Genomic DNA, 17,815 nt, shown 5'->3' on the forward strand with positions numbered 1-17,815 from the left:
ACGAGCGTGCGGTCGCGTGGCCTACAGAAAGGAGGTTGTACGCCTGCTTGTTAGCAGTAACAGGGGCTGGTATGCCTGGCTTGGCAGCAGCATACTGCAACAGCAATTGTGGTCCCGCATGTGGAAGATCTAGCACCCGATGGTGGCTCAGCCACGGTTGGTGGTCGTCAACGAGCTGTATTCAGCACCTCCCTCCTCACGGCGCTTCATGTCACAATGTACCGGGAGCAAGTGGGCTTGGCACCCTGCCTCTAGTACAGAAAGGAAATCATTGTACAGAAAATTACCATGTGAATGCAAACGTTTCTTCTCGTGACAGAAGCCTGATGCAACTCCGTTCTTCATCAGTCACAGTATTCAATAACATCTCATTCTCGATGAATGGCTCAAACTCCTTGCAGTGTTTCTGCAACTTGCACACGGCAAGGATTATTAGAAAGCGCCATAGCCCATGGGCAACCTGCACCATCAACAATTCGCAACACGCCTAATTAGTCAAACATATGCCCGATGAAATCCTAACTGGGATTTACAATTCGCGAGTAACTTGCTACACAAAAAAGGCGTTTCACTGCATACCATGATGTACTGCACGACCATCTCCCAGTACTTCATTTGTCATTCCTTGTCGCCCTCCAGCTGGACATCCATTGCCCTGCTGACTACAATGGTTAGTCATATATGACCTAAAAGATAGCATAGATAGCCACAAAATCCCCCTATTTTGTCAAGATGATGAGTATTTGAACAAAACCTGAGGAAGCAGTTGCCATCCACAGTGACCTCAACTATCTTAAACCCAATGGAGTCCAACTGCGCCGTGAACTCTGACATGTCGGCCTTCTCATTCTTGCCGGACTTCTTCACCTGCAGATAAGAAAAAAAGGCAGTCTGAATTCTCCGATCCTAGGAAATCAAGGCGGTAACTCCCTGATCTAGACTCACATTCCAATTGTATACTACTAAGTCACAAAAATAAACAATAGTCCCACAATTTACAGTCCATGAGTTAGAAAAAATCATGCTGCTGGAACTAACTGACAGGATCCGAAACACTTCTCACACAACTAACAGTAACCAAAAGGATTTTGATGTGGGGAAGACATAACTCCTGTCGGCATGGGGTTCCTGGGTTCCCTCTTTCTACACTGCGGCTGTAGAAGAGAAGCAGTTCCTGTCAACCACAGCATCTGAAAAGCATATATAGTTACACTCTAATGCAACGTTTCATAACAGTCTAACCAGTTCATTTAAAGATTACAAACTTAGGTTTCTTGAGGTTTTGGTTACTCACAAAATGTGAACTGGTTAAATTATTTTCACAATAAACATAACATCTATGGTTCAGTAACAAAAAATACTATAGACTTCAACAACAACAACAACAAAGCCTTTAGTCCCAAACAAGTTGGGGTAGGCTTCTTTTAGGTTTCATCTCCATAAGAGTGGCTCAGTTTTTACGTTGGCTCGCCAAGCCTATCACAACCCTCCTCCTTTACCCGGGCTTGGGACCACCTATGTTGAGACAACATTGAAAAATACTATAGACTTCACCCAAGAAAAAAATATTTCAATTTGCCATAGAAAGCGGTAAAGCGCACCTTCGGTTCTTTTTGCAAGGCCATGTTTGCATACAATTTCTCAAGCTTCTCAACCCTACTCTTTGTCTAATACATGTTTTGGCTAAATATCATCTCACTGATGGACTATCTTTGAATGCATCATAAGGATCGTAAGTCAAGACAGAGAAAAAAGTATTTAGTCTAGAAAATAAAGTTCAGCTGTAGAGGAAAAACAGAGATAAACTTCTACTAATTGTACTTTGAAAGGATGAGTTCGACAATGGATAAATCAGAGTAATCCAGAGTGAACTATCCACTACCATAAATTGTTTAGTACATCGCACTAATGGCCTGTTACTTAGGCTTGACAAATGAGAACCCCCACTAACTCATCAAACTCCCACATCACTTGCAGTACCATGTTGTTTCATCCAAAAAATCCAAGAACACAAGTGTTGGAAGTACCATAAAGATCAGAACGGATAAAATCGGAAATGGGATCCTTTACCCTAGAGGGAGGTTGTCGACGTAGCTGACGAGCATCTTGAGCTTGAAGTGGATGTCTCTGTGCAGGCCATGATCCAGCTCAAGGAGCGCGTCAGAGATGCTCCATTGGCATGCCGAGCATCCCCTCTACCTCCTCAATCATCGCGGACACCTTCGTCAGAAGCAATGGCACCACACTTGTCAAGAAGAGAGGTGCCAACCTTGGCGTCTTCCTCCAGCCCATGCCCTTGCATCAACGCCTATTTCAGGAAGCAAACGGCAAGAGTAGTGGATAATCCCGACTCTGTCATGCCGCACCTCGTGCACCTCATGCCATCCTCGAGGAGCTTGGGCGCGCGCGGCACTTGAGGAGGACGGGGAAGGTGAAGCGGTCAGGCGCCCGACGGCGGCCAGCATGGAGCGGTAGGCGGCCAGAGCGCTGTCCGGGAGGCCCGAGTCAGCGAAGCCCGGGATCACGGCGTTGTGGAGGAACGCGTCCCGGCTCCCGGCGGCCGAGAGAGCCTCCAGCGCGGCGTCCAGGCGGCGGCATGGGATAGGACCAGTGTCCTGCGACGGCCGGTCGTTGTAGCTGAGCTCCCGCGGAGGGAGAGGACGACGGGGTCGAGCTCCCGTGGAGAGATAGGGAGGCGGGGATGGGTGCGACCGGCGGAGAGGCGGGAGCTCGCCGTCGACCAGGAGGACGGCGGCGGCGCTCAACCCTAGTTTGCGCGAGACAAAAGAGCTTGGTCGGGAGAGGGAGCGAGAGATGGGGGGAGCACGGGCGACGACGGGGCCAACCCAATGGAGTATAGCTGGCCAAACGGGCCGGCCCGGCCTGGCACGGCACGGCCCATCCTAATCGTGCCTGACACGGCCCGGCCCGCCTAGGCACGATTATTATACGGGCCATGCCGTGCCGGCCCGCGTGCTGCAGCCTGCAGCCCAGGCCCAGCCCGTATGCTAATCGGGCTGGCCCACCAGCACGCTAGGCCCACTAATCTACCTCCTATTTTATGCAAGTTTTTAGCCTATTTTTACCTGTTGGCCCATATTAGGATACATAAAAAAAGTTAATCGGGTCGTGCCACGCTGGCCCGCGTGCTCGCCCTTCAGGCCCAGGCACGGCCCATGGCGTGCCGTGTGCCGGGCCTGGCCAGTTTAGCACGTGTCGTGTCGTGCCAGCCCGTGCCGTGCCGGCCTAGCTATCCTGGCCCGTTTGGCCAGCTATACAATGGATTGCGGGTTGATATGACACCTTGTTTAGGGGCAAAAACGCAAAACAGCATGACGGACGAACGACGAAAAATTTGGACCAGCGAAACGCAAAACACGCAATATCTTTTTTTTTAGCTGTGCTACGCGTCCGCCGGCTGATCTTTCTAAAAGTTCAGCCGGGCCGTGAGCCGTCAAATCTAGCGCATCGAGCGGATGAGCGGTGTCTCCATCATTGCAACACAAGTCTTGTTGCAGAATTTGTTTTTGTAACATTAGTCCAGTTGCAGAAAAGTTTTGCAATAGAGATGTTGCTCAATTTTTTTTTCACAACATAGATCTTGTTGTAGAATATTTTTTGTAACAGAGGCCTTGTTGCGGAACTTTTTTTACAAATTATCGCAACATAGCTCTTGTTGCAGAAATATTTTGCAACATAGCTCTTTTGTTGCAGAAAAGCACCCGAGAAGAGAGCGCCGTGAGAGCTCGTTTGTTGAGAGAGAGAGAAAGGGGTAAGGAGAGAGGTGGGAAAGAGAAAGGGGCTGGCGGCATAGCGCCGTGAGGGCTCGTTTGTTGAGAGAGAGAGAAAGGAGTAAGGAGAGAGGTGGGAAAGAGAAAGGGGCTGGCGGCAGAGCGCCGTGAGAGCTCGTTTGTTGAGAGAGAGAGAAAGGGGTAAGGAGAGAGGTGGGAAAGAGAAAGGGGCTGGCGGCAGAGCGCCATGGGAGCTGAGAGAGTTAAGGAGAGAGGAGGAAAGGAGAAAGGTGCTGGCGGCTGCGTCCTTCGACGGTGCTAGATAGGAGTTGGGAGGGACAGAGTGAAGGACGAAAGGTTGGTGGGGCTTGCTGAGATTTCCTGGAAATGAAGGCATGATGGGATAAGGTTCAGCAACAAGAATGCGTGGCTTACAGGGACACGCATCAAGCAGCGTTGGTGGGGCTTGCTGAGATTTCCTGGAAATGAAGGCATGATGGGATAAGTTCAGCAACAAGAATGCGTGGCTTACAGGGACACGCGTCAAGCAGCCCAAGCGGTTGATGCACAGGATGTAATCAGCCGGATGAGGGGAAGCTTTTCCCAATAAAAAAATTGGATAGAGAATGCATTCAAAAGCCTAACCTAAGCCTGCTGGTTTTCTTTCGGCCCACCATCTACTCGTGTGCCTCTATGCCACACGATCGTTACCAAAAAAAAACACTTTGGATGGAGCTTAGCTAACTCCATCCAGCTGCAGCGATCAACAAACCTACCAGCACGCCATCCAATCCATTGTTACGCCAGTACGGTGGTACACACCAAACGTAGAACAGAAAGATAAACCAGAGAACGCTGCTATACACACGATGCCACGCAGACGATTTGTGGACGATGCTAAATTCAAGCCATGTGATGCACAGCAGCAGCACTGTTCTACGGTTGGATTTGACTGTCGGCTACACATCGTGTGTGCAGTTTCGTCTGCACAGCAATTTCGTAAACCAGAAGGTGAAAAACTTGCTGATTTGTATGCTAAAAAAAACAGCAACCTGATACATGCCTCGACCACTTCAGTGAATAGGTTACAGTGCCACAAATAGGCACTGTTGTGGGGATTACAAGTGGTCAAGCATTTATTTTATTACTAGGATACATCGCTCATAATTTAGGAAACTATACAACAGCATATTAGCTCCCTCGACTGATCAAAAAGCATACCAGCATTTCTGCTGATTTTGCATTCATAGGCACATCCCCGGAGGTCGAGATCAAGTAAAGCGTATAGTATAGAGCTTCCTGCAGCTTATTTCCCTTGCCAACCAAAAACTTGCTCTCGTGTAGCGAGCACGAGGAGTGAAGGTCTGAAGGATCAAATCCCCGGGAGAATATCAGCAGAACCGCAAAGCGTGCTCAAGTTCCTTCTCGTCGGCACAGCTGTAACCCAACTGATAAGCTCGTGCTGTTCACAGAAGCAACACATGGATCAGTAACTCAATGCACTGTAATGAATCAACAAACTTATCAAATTTCCATTTACAGGACTATCTACCACACTACCAGAGTACCAGTATTAGTAGGTTATATAGCAATAGTACTCCCTCTGTAAAGAAATACAAACGTCTTATATTTCTTTACAGAGGGAGTAACATATAGGATAAAAGAATTGCAACTCTTTCACTTCCATAATGCTCTTCTTTGGCCGTGGCCGGCCCACTTGGGTAAGCACATTTTAGATAACCAAATATCACCTAGCAACTACGCCACCTTCTCCCCCTAAAAAAAAAACTACGCCACCTTCTGCAACATGATCAAACACTCCATAGCAGCAGAACGGGCATTTATATTTCTAACAAGTAACTAGTCCGATTTATAAATCGACAGCTTGATGTGTGACATCCCTGTAACATGAAAAATGTCCAAATCTACTTCGTTCATAATCTGACATAGCAACTCCACAATATTAAAATTTGCTCTAAGAATAAAACGCAACATGCATGATGGAAGAATATTTCTCAGTAAATAAAACTCGAATTAGTACCAAATCGTCCAGATCCCATGAATGGCTCTGCTTCATCAGTCACGCCACCTTGCTGCTGATCCTAAAATTGCCAAAAAGTAAAGCTTAGTGATAAGTACGGGATCAGACAAAGAAATTCAAATAGAAATGATGAACTGTTGGCATCATCAATTAAGGATTATAAAGACGAATTCGCTCAGGTAAGATCATTCAAACCCGTATCAGGTACATTCTTACAATATATGGCCATTGCAAAGTTTTTATGGATAAAAGAGGATATGCCATGCATTGGGACTTACAGCATCACAAGTGTCCCACTCATCATCAGGACATAAAAATCTCTCAAAACAGTGCCCAGATATCGTACAGACAAGTAACCCGCTAGCTTGGTCCAAGACAAATTCACGACAGGCATCATCGCAGACTGAAAACAGCAGAAAACAACGTTGTCAGGCATGAACAATTATATGTGACGAGTGAGGAAATATAAATATACCATGTACACGACCAGTCTTCTCACAGATATAAGCATCACCAATCTGCTTATAGTAGCAAGTACTTCCGGAGCAAGAATGCCCCTTGACTGCATCATCGGTAAGGCCTCTGCGGCTTTTCCAACTAGACACCTGATCAGCTACTGTCTTATCAAGAACAATCTTGTCGTCGTTAACCTTTAAAATTCAGACAAAAAGGTTTAAGTTTAGGCCAACAAAAGATAATTCTTTGGAATGTGAGACTGCAAGATAGATTGATGAAGAGTAAATTTCGCAAAACTAGAGATTCATACTACTATGATGGAACTACATATTTAAGGAATTTTTTCACATACTACAGATTTACGGGGCATTTTGTCACAGAACTACAGGTTTCCTGTCGCCCTAACTTTCACGGCTTCTTGTGAAGAACAGGTTTTTGGGGCCTAACTTCCCTTCTTGTACCCACATCAAAATGGTTGTGCCAAGTTGCCAACCCACTCAAGAAAATGAGAACTTCAGCAAGTAGATTGAGAAAACCATTTTGAGGAGGTTTGCTTATGGGCCTGGGAAATCAGGGATGTTCAGAAGAATTTCAGTCCACCATAAAATCTGTACTTTTGTGATAAAAACAGCCACTAAATATGTAGCATAGTGAAATCGTTCCTCTCCAAAGTTTGTACACTGAACATGTAGTTTTGTGAAATTTACACATAAAAAAGAGATAATAAAGCCAATAAATCAGTGATTACTTCTGAGGGAAGGGGTGCCTGACTCCTTTTTGCAGCCTGCATCTGGATATAGTACTCTTTGAATTCTGTAGGGGTATATCTCACGAATTCAACCATATCTTCTCTGTCTTGCTGGGGTTAAGAACAACAATAACATCATTAGAAAATGCATATGTTGCAACGTGAAAATGAAATATTTAGCTCTTATCAAAACAGAACAGTAGTTCTGTACACTCAACTGCTTGTGTACATGCACTTATTCTGGAAAAAAGAAACTAGTTCAAATTATATCAACTGTTCACATTAAGCTAAATGGATATGGCTTATGAACTTGGAAGATTTAAAAAAAAACATATACCTATCTTTATTTACGATTCAACCAGCGTCACATCACTTAATAAGAGAGGGATGAGCTCGCTAGGAGGCTCAACAAAAAAACTATTACAAGACTAATTGTGCGATTTGATCATCAATGCCCACGGCTTCAACGAGATCAAACTAGAAGTATTGATGGAAAAACAGGTGGGACTACCTGAATGTAGAGGCTCTTCCAAGCACACTCCCTGAGTTTTGCGTTAGAGGTAGCATTAGAGGACAGGCCCCACCTCATACAATACCTTACAAAAACAGAAAGGGATGAAAAAACGTTAGCCAAATTCACAAATTGGAACAGAAGGGCAATATTTATCTAGCTTACAAGCGGCGCCAAAGGGTCTCGTCAGATGCGGCGGCGTTCATGAAGCGACACACAAGGGCACACGAGATGAGGTCCTCCGAGGAGAGGAACTTGAAGATCTGCAGGAACAGCTCCGGGGGGACGTTGGTGAACATGCCCGTGTCAATCTGAGGCGGCCCCTCTGCCAAAACCTTTCCTTTTCCCTTCTCCTTCCTCGCCCTCTTCTGATGCTCGTCCTCGCTGCCGCTGCCATCTCCGTCCGACAGCGAATCTTGCTTCCTCTTACCGTTCTTCGCCTCATAGTTCACCCCCGTCTCCTTCTCCTCCTCGCCCTCCTCCAGCTGCTGCAATCGAATCCCCAATCACGACAATATTCGATGAGGAAATTAGGAGGGAAAGAGAGATCGAGCGCACTTACGTCGAGAGGATCTTCCTCGCTGGATCCGGAGAGGATCTCGAATTCGAGGAAGCTGGCGAGGCCGTCGACGTCGACGTCCTCTTCTTCCTCGCCGCCGCCGGCGGCGGCTTCGAGCTCACCTTCCTCTTCCAGATCCGGCTGCCCTTCATCGGGGTCGGGTTCCGCGGCCGCCGCGGCGCCCAGGTCCTTCCCGTCGGCCATGCTCGTCCTCCTCTTCGCCGTCCACCTCGCCACCGACGGATCGCCGCTCCTCCCTTACCCTGGAGATATTGGTGCGGTTGGACGATGCGTCACGTGAGCCACCAGAACACGGCTTGATGGGCTGAATCATACAAGGGCCCAGTTCCTACACCTGCTTGCCGCAAGGGGATGTGGTGGGCTCGCATTAATGGTTGATTGGGCTCGACGCTATTGTGATTGGGGCCGATGGTCACTCCGGATTTATTTATTTTTGCCTAAAAAACTGTTTGTTTTTTTGGCAACAAGAGTGACGTTGGTGCTAAGTTTTTTTTTTTGCATAATGGTGGTAAGTTTTTGTTATTGGTAACATTTGTTGTTAATGTTTTTTGCCGGTAACATTGGTAGTAAGTTGAAAGAACCTTTTAAAAAAAGGGAGACGACTATAGCTCACTGAGTTACGGCGTGACGGTCGTAATCGTGTTAGGGATGATACATCAAACGTGTGCACCATATAATTCTCGGAGAAAAGGACTTTATATTTTACTTTTCTAGATCATTTTTTCTAAACCTCGGACCGACTCAAATAGAACAGTCAATTTGTTACTTAACGTATGATTGTGAAAAAAATACAAATCCGATGAAGGTGCCAAAAAATTGGGCCGAGAAGTCCAATGCCATTATTCTAAATAATAAAGTCGACCTAGAATGTATTTCCTTGATTTTTTTAGTCCTCAGTGGAACATCGCCCGGGTCTCATCTAAGGGAGTAAGGGCCTCTCCAAGACAGACCCGTAAACCTCCCGCAACCGTCTGAACCGCGTTGTCCGGAATGTGAAAGTCATCCAACGCGGTCCTATATCGATCCGCGGAGCGAGCTGGGCGCGATTTTTCTCGCAAACCTTAGACTAATGTAAGAGGTTGCAGTAAATTTTTCTTTTCTTTCGTTTTCGTTCTCTTTTTTCCCTTACCTTTTTTGTTTCTTTTTTTCTGTTCTTCTGAGTAAAACACACTTATACTTTTTTTTCATATACATGAGCACTTACTTTTTAATTATGTGAACACTCTTTTTCAAACATATGATCAATTTTTCAAGCTATATGGAGCTCTTTTATGTACAATTGTTTTTGTATAAATTGTTATAAAAACATAAAAAGAACATTTATTTTATATGAGTGGAATTTCTCCTTCAAAATATAAAGTAGTTTTACACATGCAGATCAATTGTGAGAAAAAAAACAGTAAAGTTTTAGCACACGTAAGAAAAAATGAGCTTTGTTTAGCATTTTTAGAGTGGTAGGAAAATAATAATTTCTTTTCAAAAAGGTGTTTTTATGTGTGAAAAATGTTCATATGTATCTTGAAAGATATGATTATATTTTCTAAAATATTAACATGCTGCAAAAACAGTGTTAATGTATCTCTAAAATAATATACATGCTATTCGCAAAATAAAATAATATACGTGCATTACTCATACAAAAGTTAAAAAATTAAAACGGAAAGTACATAAAAAGGAAAAAGTAACAACAAGGGAAAACAAACAAACAATAATTAGATAAAATAAAACATAAAAGAATGCAAAAAAAAATCTATTATAACAACAGATGAAAATAGAAAAAATGAAAAGAAAGGGAAAGGAAGAAACCGACACTACCGGGAGGACCAAGGGCGGAGTGTGCCTATGCGACCGCGTGCTATTGCTTGCAAAGAGTGGTATACAGATTTTGCTGCAAATTGGTGATTTCTCCCATGTGAAACTTATTCTATGTTCAAGGAGGTGGCCAGTTGCATTCCTCGTCAAGGCAACTCTATTTTACAATGCAAAGACAATTGGCAAGGACATCTCTGGGCATCCAATTCCCTGAATTACACTCATATGTCCTAGACAATCAGGTCACTGTTCGAAGCATGCTGAGTGAGGAAAATGTAATTCATAATTTGCATACTCCAATATCCACTCAGGCTCACACTCAACTCCTTGCCCTTCAACAAAGACATTGGATCACAGAGACATTTCACCAAATTACATGCTGATCGGGGCTTCGTCATGACTGCCACTTCGATTCATCCTTTCAGCAGCGCGGAGCTGTTGGCTAAGTAGGCAGCGGCGAGCGAGGGAGCCCCACAAGTTGGGCACCACGTTCGGCGCACCGTGTCGGGTGCGGACGCGGTGGGCGACGGCGATGGCTCGCTCGCCGGGTTGCAGGCCGACGAGAAGGGGAGTTCCCCCTTTCCCGCGTTGTGCATCCGTCCGGCCGGTTGGTGAAAGGGACGGAGATACTTCCGCGCTCGGGCCGATGATCTGGCGTCCTCGTGTCGTTGTCGTCTTCCCTGGCGAGCCTCGGCCACAGGAGCGCACGGCTCACGTCATGGCTTGCGAGTTCTTTTTTTTGGAAGCTTCTGACTGGTTGGTTTGTTGGGCCACGCCCCGTGGGCCAAATTCTAACGTCGCAATTTGAAGAGGCTTGTCCAGACAGGCAAAAATGAGCAAACCCCTATACTCAAACACATGGGCTGGGTCCAGCAGTGCAGTAATTTTTCTTTTCTTTCATTTTCGTTCCTTTTTCCCTTTTTTTTGTTTCTTTTTTCTCTGTTCTTTGAGTAAAATACACTAATATTTTTTCATATACATGATCACTTATTTTTTTAATTATGTGAACACTCTTTTTCAAACATACAAACATTTTTTTCAAGCTATGTGGAGCTCTTTTATGTACAATTGTTTTTGTACAAATTTTACAAAAACATAAAAGAACATTTATTTTATATGAGTGGAACTTTTTCCTGCAAAATATAAATTCTTTTTACACATGCAGCTCAATTTTGAGAAAAATACAGTAAAATTTTAGCACAATGTTCCGGCGAGGGTTTCAGAACAGACAAACCTCATTGGATCACAGAGACATTTCACCAAATTACATGCTGATATCGTGTTGCATCTTAATGATGTGCGCCTCTTTTACGAAGCTGATCTTCGAACCACAACTCGATCGCGAGTGATAAGTAAAACAAACAAATCAACTAAACTGTAATATATGTACTGTACAGAACCACATATGAGGCTGGCTATATAGTTTTCCTCGGCTATTTACATGCTACTATCTTCATTGTTTGCCTGTATAAGTAATTTTCTTCTGCGGTAATGCTGTATAAGCTGCATATGTACGTACGTTCTTGTCGCTAAGACGAATGAACCTATAATGAATAGAATAGTAGAGTATACGCCATTGGCGGGCTAAGCAGAGCAGGGCGGAGCAGAGGAGGAGAGCCCGAGGAGGACAATGGGCGTCGGCCGGGCTGTGTCGTGCTACGGCGACCTGGAGCGGCAGGTGTCGTGGTCGATGGGCGCGACGTTGCCGGTGCGGTAGTAGAACTCGAGGGGGCAATTGAGGTGCGTCCAGAAGCCGACCTTGAGGAAGACGTCCTTCTTCCACCGCGTCCGCGCCTCGCCGGACAGGGTGATGGGCACCAGCTCGGATCTGATCGCCTCCTCCATGGCCTGCATCCCGGCGGGGGCCAGCCTCCTCCCGCGCGACTCCCCGCTGTACGGCAGCGTGACGGAGCTCTCCCGGGCAACGGTGAAGGTCTCGGCGCTCAGCTGTAGCAGGGTGGTGCCGTTGAAGTTGACGTTGAAGCTGGAGAAGGAGGTGTCGACCTTGGAGTTGGTGTTCTTGGCCAGAAGATCGAACTTGAACTGTATGTCCCTGATGACGCCGTCGGTCGGGCTGTAGTCGAGCCGCAGGAGCTGCGCGTTGGTCACCTCCATGTACGGCATCTGGGGCTTGTAGATGAGATACACGGCCATCATCGTGGCGCCCACCACGATGACGCCGACGAGCAGCAGCGTGCACAGGATCACCGCCATCCACACCCACGGGGAGCTCCTCTGCCTGTCGTCGTACCGCGGCCCGTTCCACCCATGGCGGCGATGACCCGCCTCAGCCGACCTCTCGTGGTGGTGGTGGTGGTGGTCCGCCTCCATCCTGCTACTCCGGCCCTCATCTCATGTCGCGGGCGCTTCTGTTGGGAATAACCCGTGGCGAGTCTGGCGAGCTGGTGCGCGCGAGCGTGTGCGGTGGGCGCGTCGGACTCGGGCCAGGGCAAGGTTGGGTGTGTGCGTGCGTGCCCAAGTGTAGGCGTGCGTGTGTGGTCAGCGCGTGTGTGCGCTAGGTAGCTAGCGAGGGATCGGGAGGAGTGGACCGCGTCGGGTGCGTGCGTGGCCGCGGCGATCGCGTGCATGTGCGATCGGAGTGCGCGAGCCGGTGCACGCGCGGGATGTGGCGAGTGGCAAGTGGGAGCGTACGTGTGCGGCCCGGCATGTCGGAGCTCGCGTGTATAAAGTCCACTCCCTCCCTGTGTAATCGCTGAGGCAATCGAGTTCGAGCTCGAAGTGAAAAACAGAAAAACCTGTACGTGCGGGGGGGGGGGGGCGTTCGAGCGCCGGCAAATCTTCTGTGTTGTTCTTCCTCCCCTCCGGTCGTGTCTCCGGTGATCACCGTCAAGTGCCGCAGGCCGTGGCACCAACATTTGGTATCAGAGCGAGGCGGCGAGGCGCGGTGAGGGAGCTCGCCGGAGGTCATGGCATTGGTTCCACACGTCGGCGGAGGCAGCGCGGGTGGATCGGTGGCTATGAGGATGCCGGTGCTCGCGCAGGATGGCTACACCGTGTGGGCGATCAAGGCACAGGCGATCCTTGATGCCCACACGCTGTGGGAGACGGTGGCGCCGGCGGGCGACGCGGCGGTGAACGCCAAGAAGTGCAAGACGGCGCGGGCGCTTCTCCTGTCAGGGCTGCCGGAGGATGTGCTGCTCTCGGTGGCGACGAAAGCCACCGCCAGAGAGGTATGGGACTCTCTGAAGGTGCGCTTCGTCGGCGCCGAGCGGGTGCGCGTGGCGAGGAGGGCGACGCTGCGCGGCGAGCTGGATCGGCTCAAGATGGAGGACGGCGAGTCCCTAGACGCGTACGCCGAACGGCTTGCGGGCATGGCGGCGCGGTTCGCGGGGCCGGGGGAGACGATGGGCGAGATGGAGCTGGTGAAGAAGCTCCTGGACACCGTGCCGGACCGCCTCTTCCCCGTCGTCGCCGGCATCGAACAGTTCTGCGCGCTGGAGGAGCTGACGTACGACGAGGCGCTCGAGAGGTTGCGGGCCTTCGACGAGCGGGTGCGGCGACACGGGCAGAGCAGCGGCGAGCGCCCGGACGGCCAACTGTTGTACACAACGGCGCAGTGGCGGGCGCGGGAGCGGCGCCAAGGGGGAGCTTGGGACGACGACGACGCGCGCAGCGTGGCGACGCGGGACAGCGGCAACAGGCGTGGCCGCTGCTACAAGTGCGGCGAACGCAGCCACTTCAAATGCGATTGCCCGGAGATGCGGAAGGCGCCGGCGGCGGAGCGGGCACTGCTGGCGGACGCCGACGCTGAGGACAACGGCCTCCTCTAGGCCACGGCTTAGGGGGAGTGTGTTGGGAATAACCCGTGGCGAGTCTGGCGAGCTGGTGCGCGCGAGCGTGTGCGGTGGGCGCGTCGGACTCGGGCCAGGGCAAGGTTGGGTGCGTGCGTGCGTGCCCAAGTGTAGGCGTGCGTGTGTGTGTCAGCGCGTGTGTGCGCTGGGTAGCTAGCAAGGGATCGGGAGGAGTGGACCGCGTCGGGTGCGTGCGTGGCCGCGGCGATCGCGTGCATGCGCGATCGGAGTGCGCGAGCCGGTGCGCACGCGGGATGTGGCGAGTGGCAAGTGGGAGCGTACGTGCGCGGCCCGGCATGTTGGAGCTCGCGGGTATAAAGTCCACTCCCTCCCTGTGTAATCGCTAAGGCAATCGAGTTCGAGCTCGAAGTGAAAAACAGAAAAACCCGTACGTGCGGGGGGGCGTTCGAGCGCCGACAAATCTTTTGTGTTGTTCTTCCTCCCCTCCGGTCGTGTCTGCGGTGATCACCGTCGAGTGCCGCAGGCCGTGGCACCAACATTTGGTATCAGAGCGAGGCGGCGAGGCGCAGTGAGGGAGCTCGCCGGAGGTCATGGCATTGGTTCCACACGTCGGCGGAGGCAGCGCGGGTGGATCGGTGGCTATGGGGATGCCGGTGCTCGCGCCGGACGGCTACACCGTGTGGGCGATCAAGGCACAGACGATCCTTGATGCCCACACACTGTGGGAGACAGTGGCGCCGGCGGGCGACGCGGCGGTGAATGCCAAGAAGTGCAAGACGGCGCGGGCGCTTCTCCTGTCAGGGCTGCCGGAAGATGTGCTGCTCTCGGTGGTGACGAAAGCCACCGCCAGAGAGGTATGGGACTCTCTGAAGGTGCGCTTCGTCGGCGCCGAGCGGGTGCGTGCGGCGAGGAGGGCGATGCTGCGCGGTGAGCTGGATCGGCTCAAGATGGAGGACGGCGAGTCCCTGGACGCGTACGCCGGATGGCTTGCGGGCATGGCGGCGCGGTTCGCGGGGCTTGGGGAGACGCTGGGCGAGATGGAGCTGGTGAAGAAGCTCCTGGACACCGTGCCGGACCGCCTCTTCCCCGTCTTCACCGGCATCGAACAGTTCTGCGCGCTGCAGGAGCTGACGTACGACGAGGCGCTCGAGAGGTTGCGGGCGCTCACCGGCGGGCAACGCGGCGGTGAACGCCAAGAAGTGCAAGACGGCGCGGGCGCTTCTCCTGTCAGGGCTGCCGGAGGATGTGCTGCTCTCGGTGGCGACGAAAGCCACCGCCAGAGAGGTATGGGACTCTCTGAAGGTGCGCTTCGTCGGCGCCGAGCGGGTGTGCGCGGCGAGGAGGGCGACGCTGCGCGGCGAGCTGGATCGGCTCAAGATGGAGGACGGCGAGTCCCTGGACGCGTACGCCGGACGGCTTGCGGGCATGGCGGCGCGGTTCGCGGGGCCGGGGGAGACGATGGGCGAGATGGAGCTGGTGAAGAAGCTCCTGGACACCGTGCCGGACCGCCTCTTCCCCATCGTCGCCGGCATCGAACAGTTCTGCGCGCTGGAGGAGCTGACGTACGACGAGGCGCTCGGGAGGTTGCGGGCCTTCGACGAGCGGGTGCGGCGACGCGGGCAGAGCAGCGGCGAGCGCCCGGACAGCCAACTGTTGTACACGGCAGCGCAGTGGCGGGCGCGGGAGCGGCGCCAAGGGGGAGCTCGGGACGACGACAACGTGCGCAGCGTGGCGACGCGGGACAGCGGCAACAGGCGTGGCCGCTGCTACAAGTGCGGCGAACGCGGCCACTTCAAACGCGATTACCCGGAGATGCGGAAGGCGCCGGCGGCGGAGCGGGCACTGCTGGCGGACGCCGACGCCGAGGACAACGGCCTCCTCTAGGCCACGGCTTAGGAGGAGTGTGTTGGGAATAACCCGTGGCGAGTCTGGCGAGCTGGTGCGCGCGAGCGTGTGCGGTGGGTGCGTCGGACTCGGGCCAGGGCAAGGTTGGGTGGGTGCGTGCGTGCCCAAGTGTAGGCGTGCGTGTGTGTGCCAGCGCGTGTGTGCGCTGGGTAGCTAGCGAGGGATCGGGAGGAGTGGACCGCGTCGGGTGCGTGCGTGGCCACGGCGATCGCGTGCATGCGCGATCAGAGTGCGCGAGCCGGTGCGCGCGCGGGATGTGGCGAGTGGCAAGTGGGAGCGTACGTGCGCGGCCCGGCATGTCGGAGCTCGCGGGTATAAAGTGTTGGAAATATGCCCTAGAGGCAATAATAAAAGGGTTATTATTATATTTCCTTGTTCATGATAATTGTCTTTTATTCATGCTATAACTGTATTATCCGAAAATCGTAATACACGTGTGAATACATAGACCATAACATGTCCCTAGTGAGCCTCTAGTTGACTAGCACGTTGGTCGACAGATAGTCATGGTTTCTTACTATGGACATTAGATGTCATTGACAACAGGATCACATCATTAGGAGAATGATGTGATGGACGAGACCCGATCCTAAGCATAGCACAAGATCGTGTAGTTCGTTTTGCTAGAGCTTTTCCAATGTCAAGTATCTCTTCCTTAGACCATGAGATCGTGTAACTCCCGGATACCGTAAGAGTGCTTTAGGTGTACCAAACGTCACAACGTAACTGGGTGACTATAAAGGTGCACTACAGGTATCTCCAAAAGTGTCTGTTGGGTTGACACGGATCGAGACTGGGATTTGTCACTCCGTATGACGGAGAGGTATCTCTGGGCCCACTCGGTAATGCATCATCACAATGAGCTCAAAGTGACCAAGTGGTTGGTCACGGGATCATGCATTACGGTACGAGTAAAGTGACTTGCCGGTAACGAGACTGAACGAGGTATTGGGATACCGACGATCGAGTCTCGGGCATGTAACGTACCGAATGACAAAGGGAATTGTATACGGGGTTGTTCTAATCCTCGACATCGTGGTTCATCCGATGAGATCATCGAGGAGCATGTGGGAGCCAACATGGGTATCCAGATCCCGCTGTTGGTTATTGCCCGAGAGCCGTCTCGGTCATGACTACATGTCTCCCGAACCCGTAGGGTCTACACACTTAAGGTTCGGTGACGCTAGGGTTGTATGAATATGAGTATGCAGTATACCGAATGTTGTTCGGAGTCTCGGATGAGATCCCGGACGTCACAAGGAGTTTCGAAATGGTCCGAAGGTAAAGAATTATATATAGGAAGTGGTATTTCGGCCATCAGGAAAGTTTCGGGGTCACCCGGTATTATACCGGGACCACCGGAAGGGTCCCGGGGGTCCACCGGGTGGGGCCAACCATCCCGGAGGGCCCCATGGGCTGAAGTGGGAGGGGAGCCAGCCCATAGTGGGCTGGTGCGCCCCCCTAGGCCCACCCCCTGCGCCTAGGGTTGAAACCCTAGGGTGGGGGGGGGGGCGCATCACATGCCTTGGGGGGCACTCCTCCCCCTTGGCCGCCGCCCCCTTGGGAGATTGAATCTCCCAGGGCCGGCGCCCCCCCTTGGGGGCCTATATAAAGGGAGGGGGGAGAGGGGCAGCCCCACCCTGAAGTCCTGGCGCCCCCTCCCCCTTGCTACACCTCTTCCTCCTCCGTAACGTGCTTGGCGAAGCCCTGCCGGAGTGCTACTGTTCCACCACCACCACGCCGTTGTGCTGCTGCTGGAGCCATCATCATCAACCTCTCCTTCCCCCTTGCTGGATCAAGAAGGAGGAGACGTCATCCGCTCCGTACGTGTGTTTAATGCGGAGGTGCCGTCCGTTCGGCGCTAGGATCTCCGGTGATAGGATCACGACGAGAACGACTACTTCAACCCCGTTCTTTTGAACGCTTCCGCTCGTGATCTACAAATTGGTATGTAGATGCTTCTCCCTTGACTCGTTGCTAAGATGAACTCATAGATGGATCTTGGTGAAACCGTAGGAAAAATTTTAATTTTCTGCAACGTTCCCCAATAGTGGTATCAGAGCTAGGTCTATGCGTAGTTCTCTATTGCACGAGTAGAACAAAATTTTGTTGTGGGCGTAGATCTTGTCAACTTGCTTGCCGCTACTAGTCTTATCTTGCTTCAGCAGTATTGTGGGATGAAGCGACCCGGACCAACCTTACACGTACGCTTACGTGAGACCGGTTCCACCGACTAACATGCACTAGTTGCATAAGGT

At 51.3% G+C, this 17,815-nt stretch overlaps 3 protein-coding genes across 6 annotated transcripts in view; all 3 read right to left on the reverse strand.

Moving 5' to 3' along the window:
* Positions 1-2,819, reverse strand: part of LOC119335955 (F-box/FBD/LRR-repeat protein At5g22660-like) — an 8,502-nt gene extending 5,683 nt beyond the window's left edge. For all 3 annotated transcript variants that reach the window (XR_005162141.1, XM_037607998.1, XM_037607997.1), the window contains exons 1-4: positions 2,071-2,819; positions 755-867; positions 580-655; positions 288-460 (exon numbers count right to left, since the gene is read on the reverse strand). The gene's annotated coding sequence lies outside the window, so the exon portion shown is untranslated. The remainder of the gene's footprint in view (positions 1-287; positions 461-579; positions 656-754; positions 868-2,070) is intronic.
* A 1,918-nt stretch (positions 2,820-4,737) lies between these two features.
* On the reverse strand, positions 4,738-8,344 carry LOC119336790 (F-box protein SKIP31-like). Of its 2 annotated transcripts, none has more exons than XM_037608868.1 (8): positions 8,050-8,344; positions 7,653-7,972; positions 7,488-7,572; positions 6,977-7,087; positions 6,248-6,422; positions 6,051-6,175; positions 5,773-5,833; positions 4,738-5,193 (listed from the first exon to the last, which is right to left on the reverse strand). In XM_037608868.1, the coding sequence occupies exons 1-8, from the start codon at positions 8,248-8,250 to the stop codon at positions 5,123-5,125; spliced, it is 1,149 nt and encodes a 382-aa protein (XP_037464765.1). In that variant the 5' UTR covers positions 8,251-8,344; the 3' UTR covers positions 4,738-5,122. The 2 variants fall into 2 exon arrangements, with proteins under 2 accessions (XP_037464765.1, XP_037464763.1); XM_037608866.1 differs by having other exon boundaries at positions 7,653-7,975.
* Positions 8,345-11,535: 3,191 nt separating this feature from the next.
* Positions 11,536-12,210, reverse strand: LOC119341720. The gene has a single exon (XM_037613581.1). The coding sequence runs from the start codon at positions 12,208-12,210 to the stop codon at positions 11,536-11,538; it is 675 nt and encodes a 224-aa protein (XP_037469478.1).
* Positions 12,211-17,815: the final 5,605 nt, after the last annotated feature.

This window comes from Triticum dicoccoides, chromosome 7B (assembly GCF_002162155.2).
Source record: "Triticum dicoccoides isolate Atlit2015 ecotype Zavitan chromosome 7B, WEW_v2.0, whole genome shotgun sequence".
Taxonomy (NCBI): domain Eukaryota; kingdom Viridiplantae; phylum Streptophyta; class Magnoliopsida; order Poales; family Poaceae; genus Triticum; species Triticum dicoccoides.

Bases quoted from the DNA above. Each gene is read 5' to 3' on its own strand.
- LOC119336790 (XM_037608866.1), bottom strand. From the start codon at position 8,250: ATGGCCGACGGGAAGGACCTGGGCGCCGCGGCGGCCGCGGAACCCGAC. The intron at 7,976-8,049 runs GTAAGTGCGCTC...ATTCGATTGCAG, and splicing joins GCGAGGAAGATCCTCTCGAC to CAGCTGGAGGAGGGCGAGGA. The intron at 6,423-6,976 runs GTAATCACTGAT...TGAATTTTAAAG, and splicing joins AGGCACCCCTTCCCTCAGAA to GTTAACGACGACAAGATTGT.
- LOC119341720 (XM_037613581.1), bottom strand. From the start codon at position 12,210: ATGGAGGCGGACCACCACCACCACCACCACGAGAGGTCGGCTGAGGCG.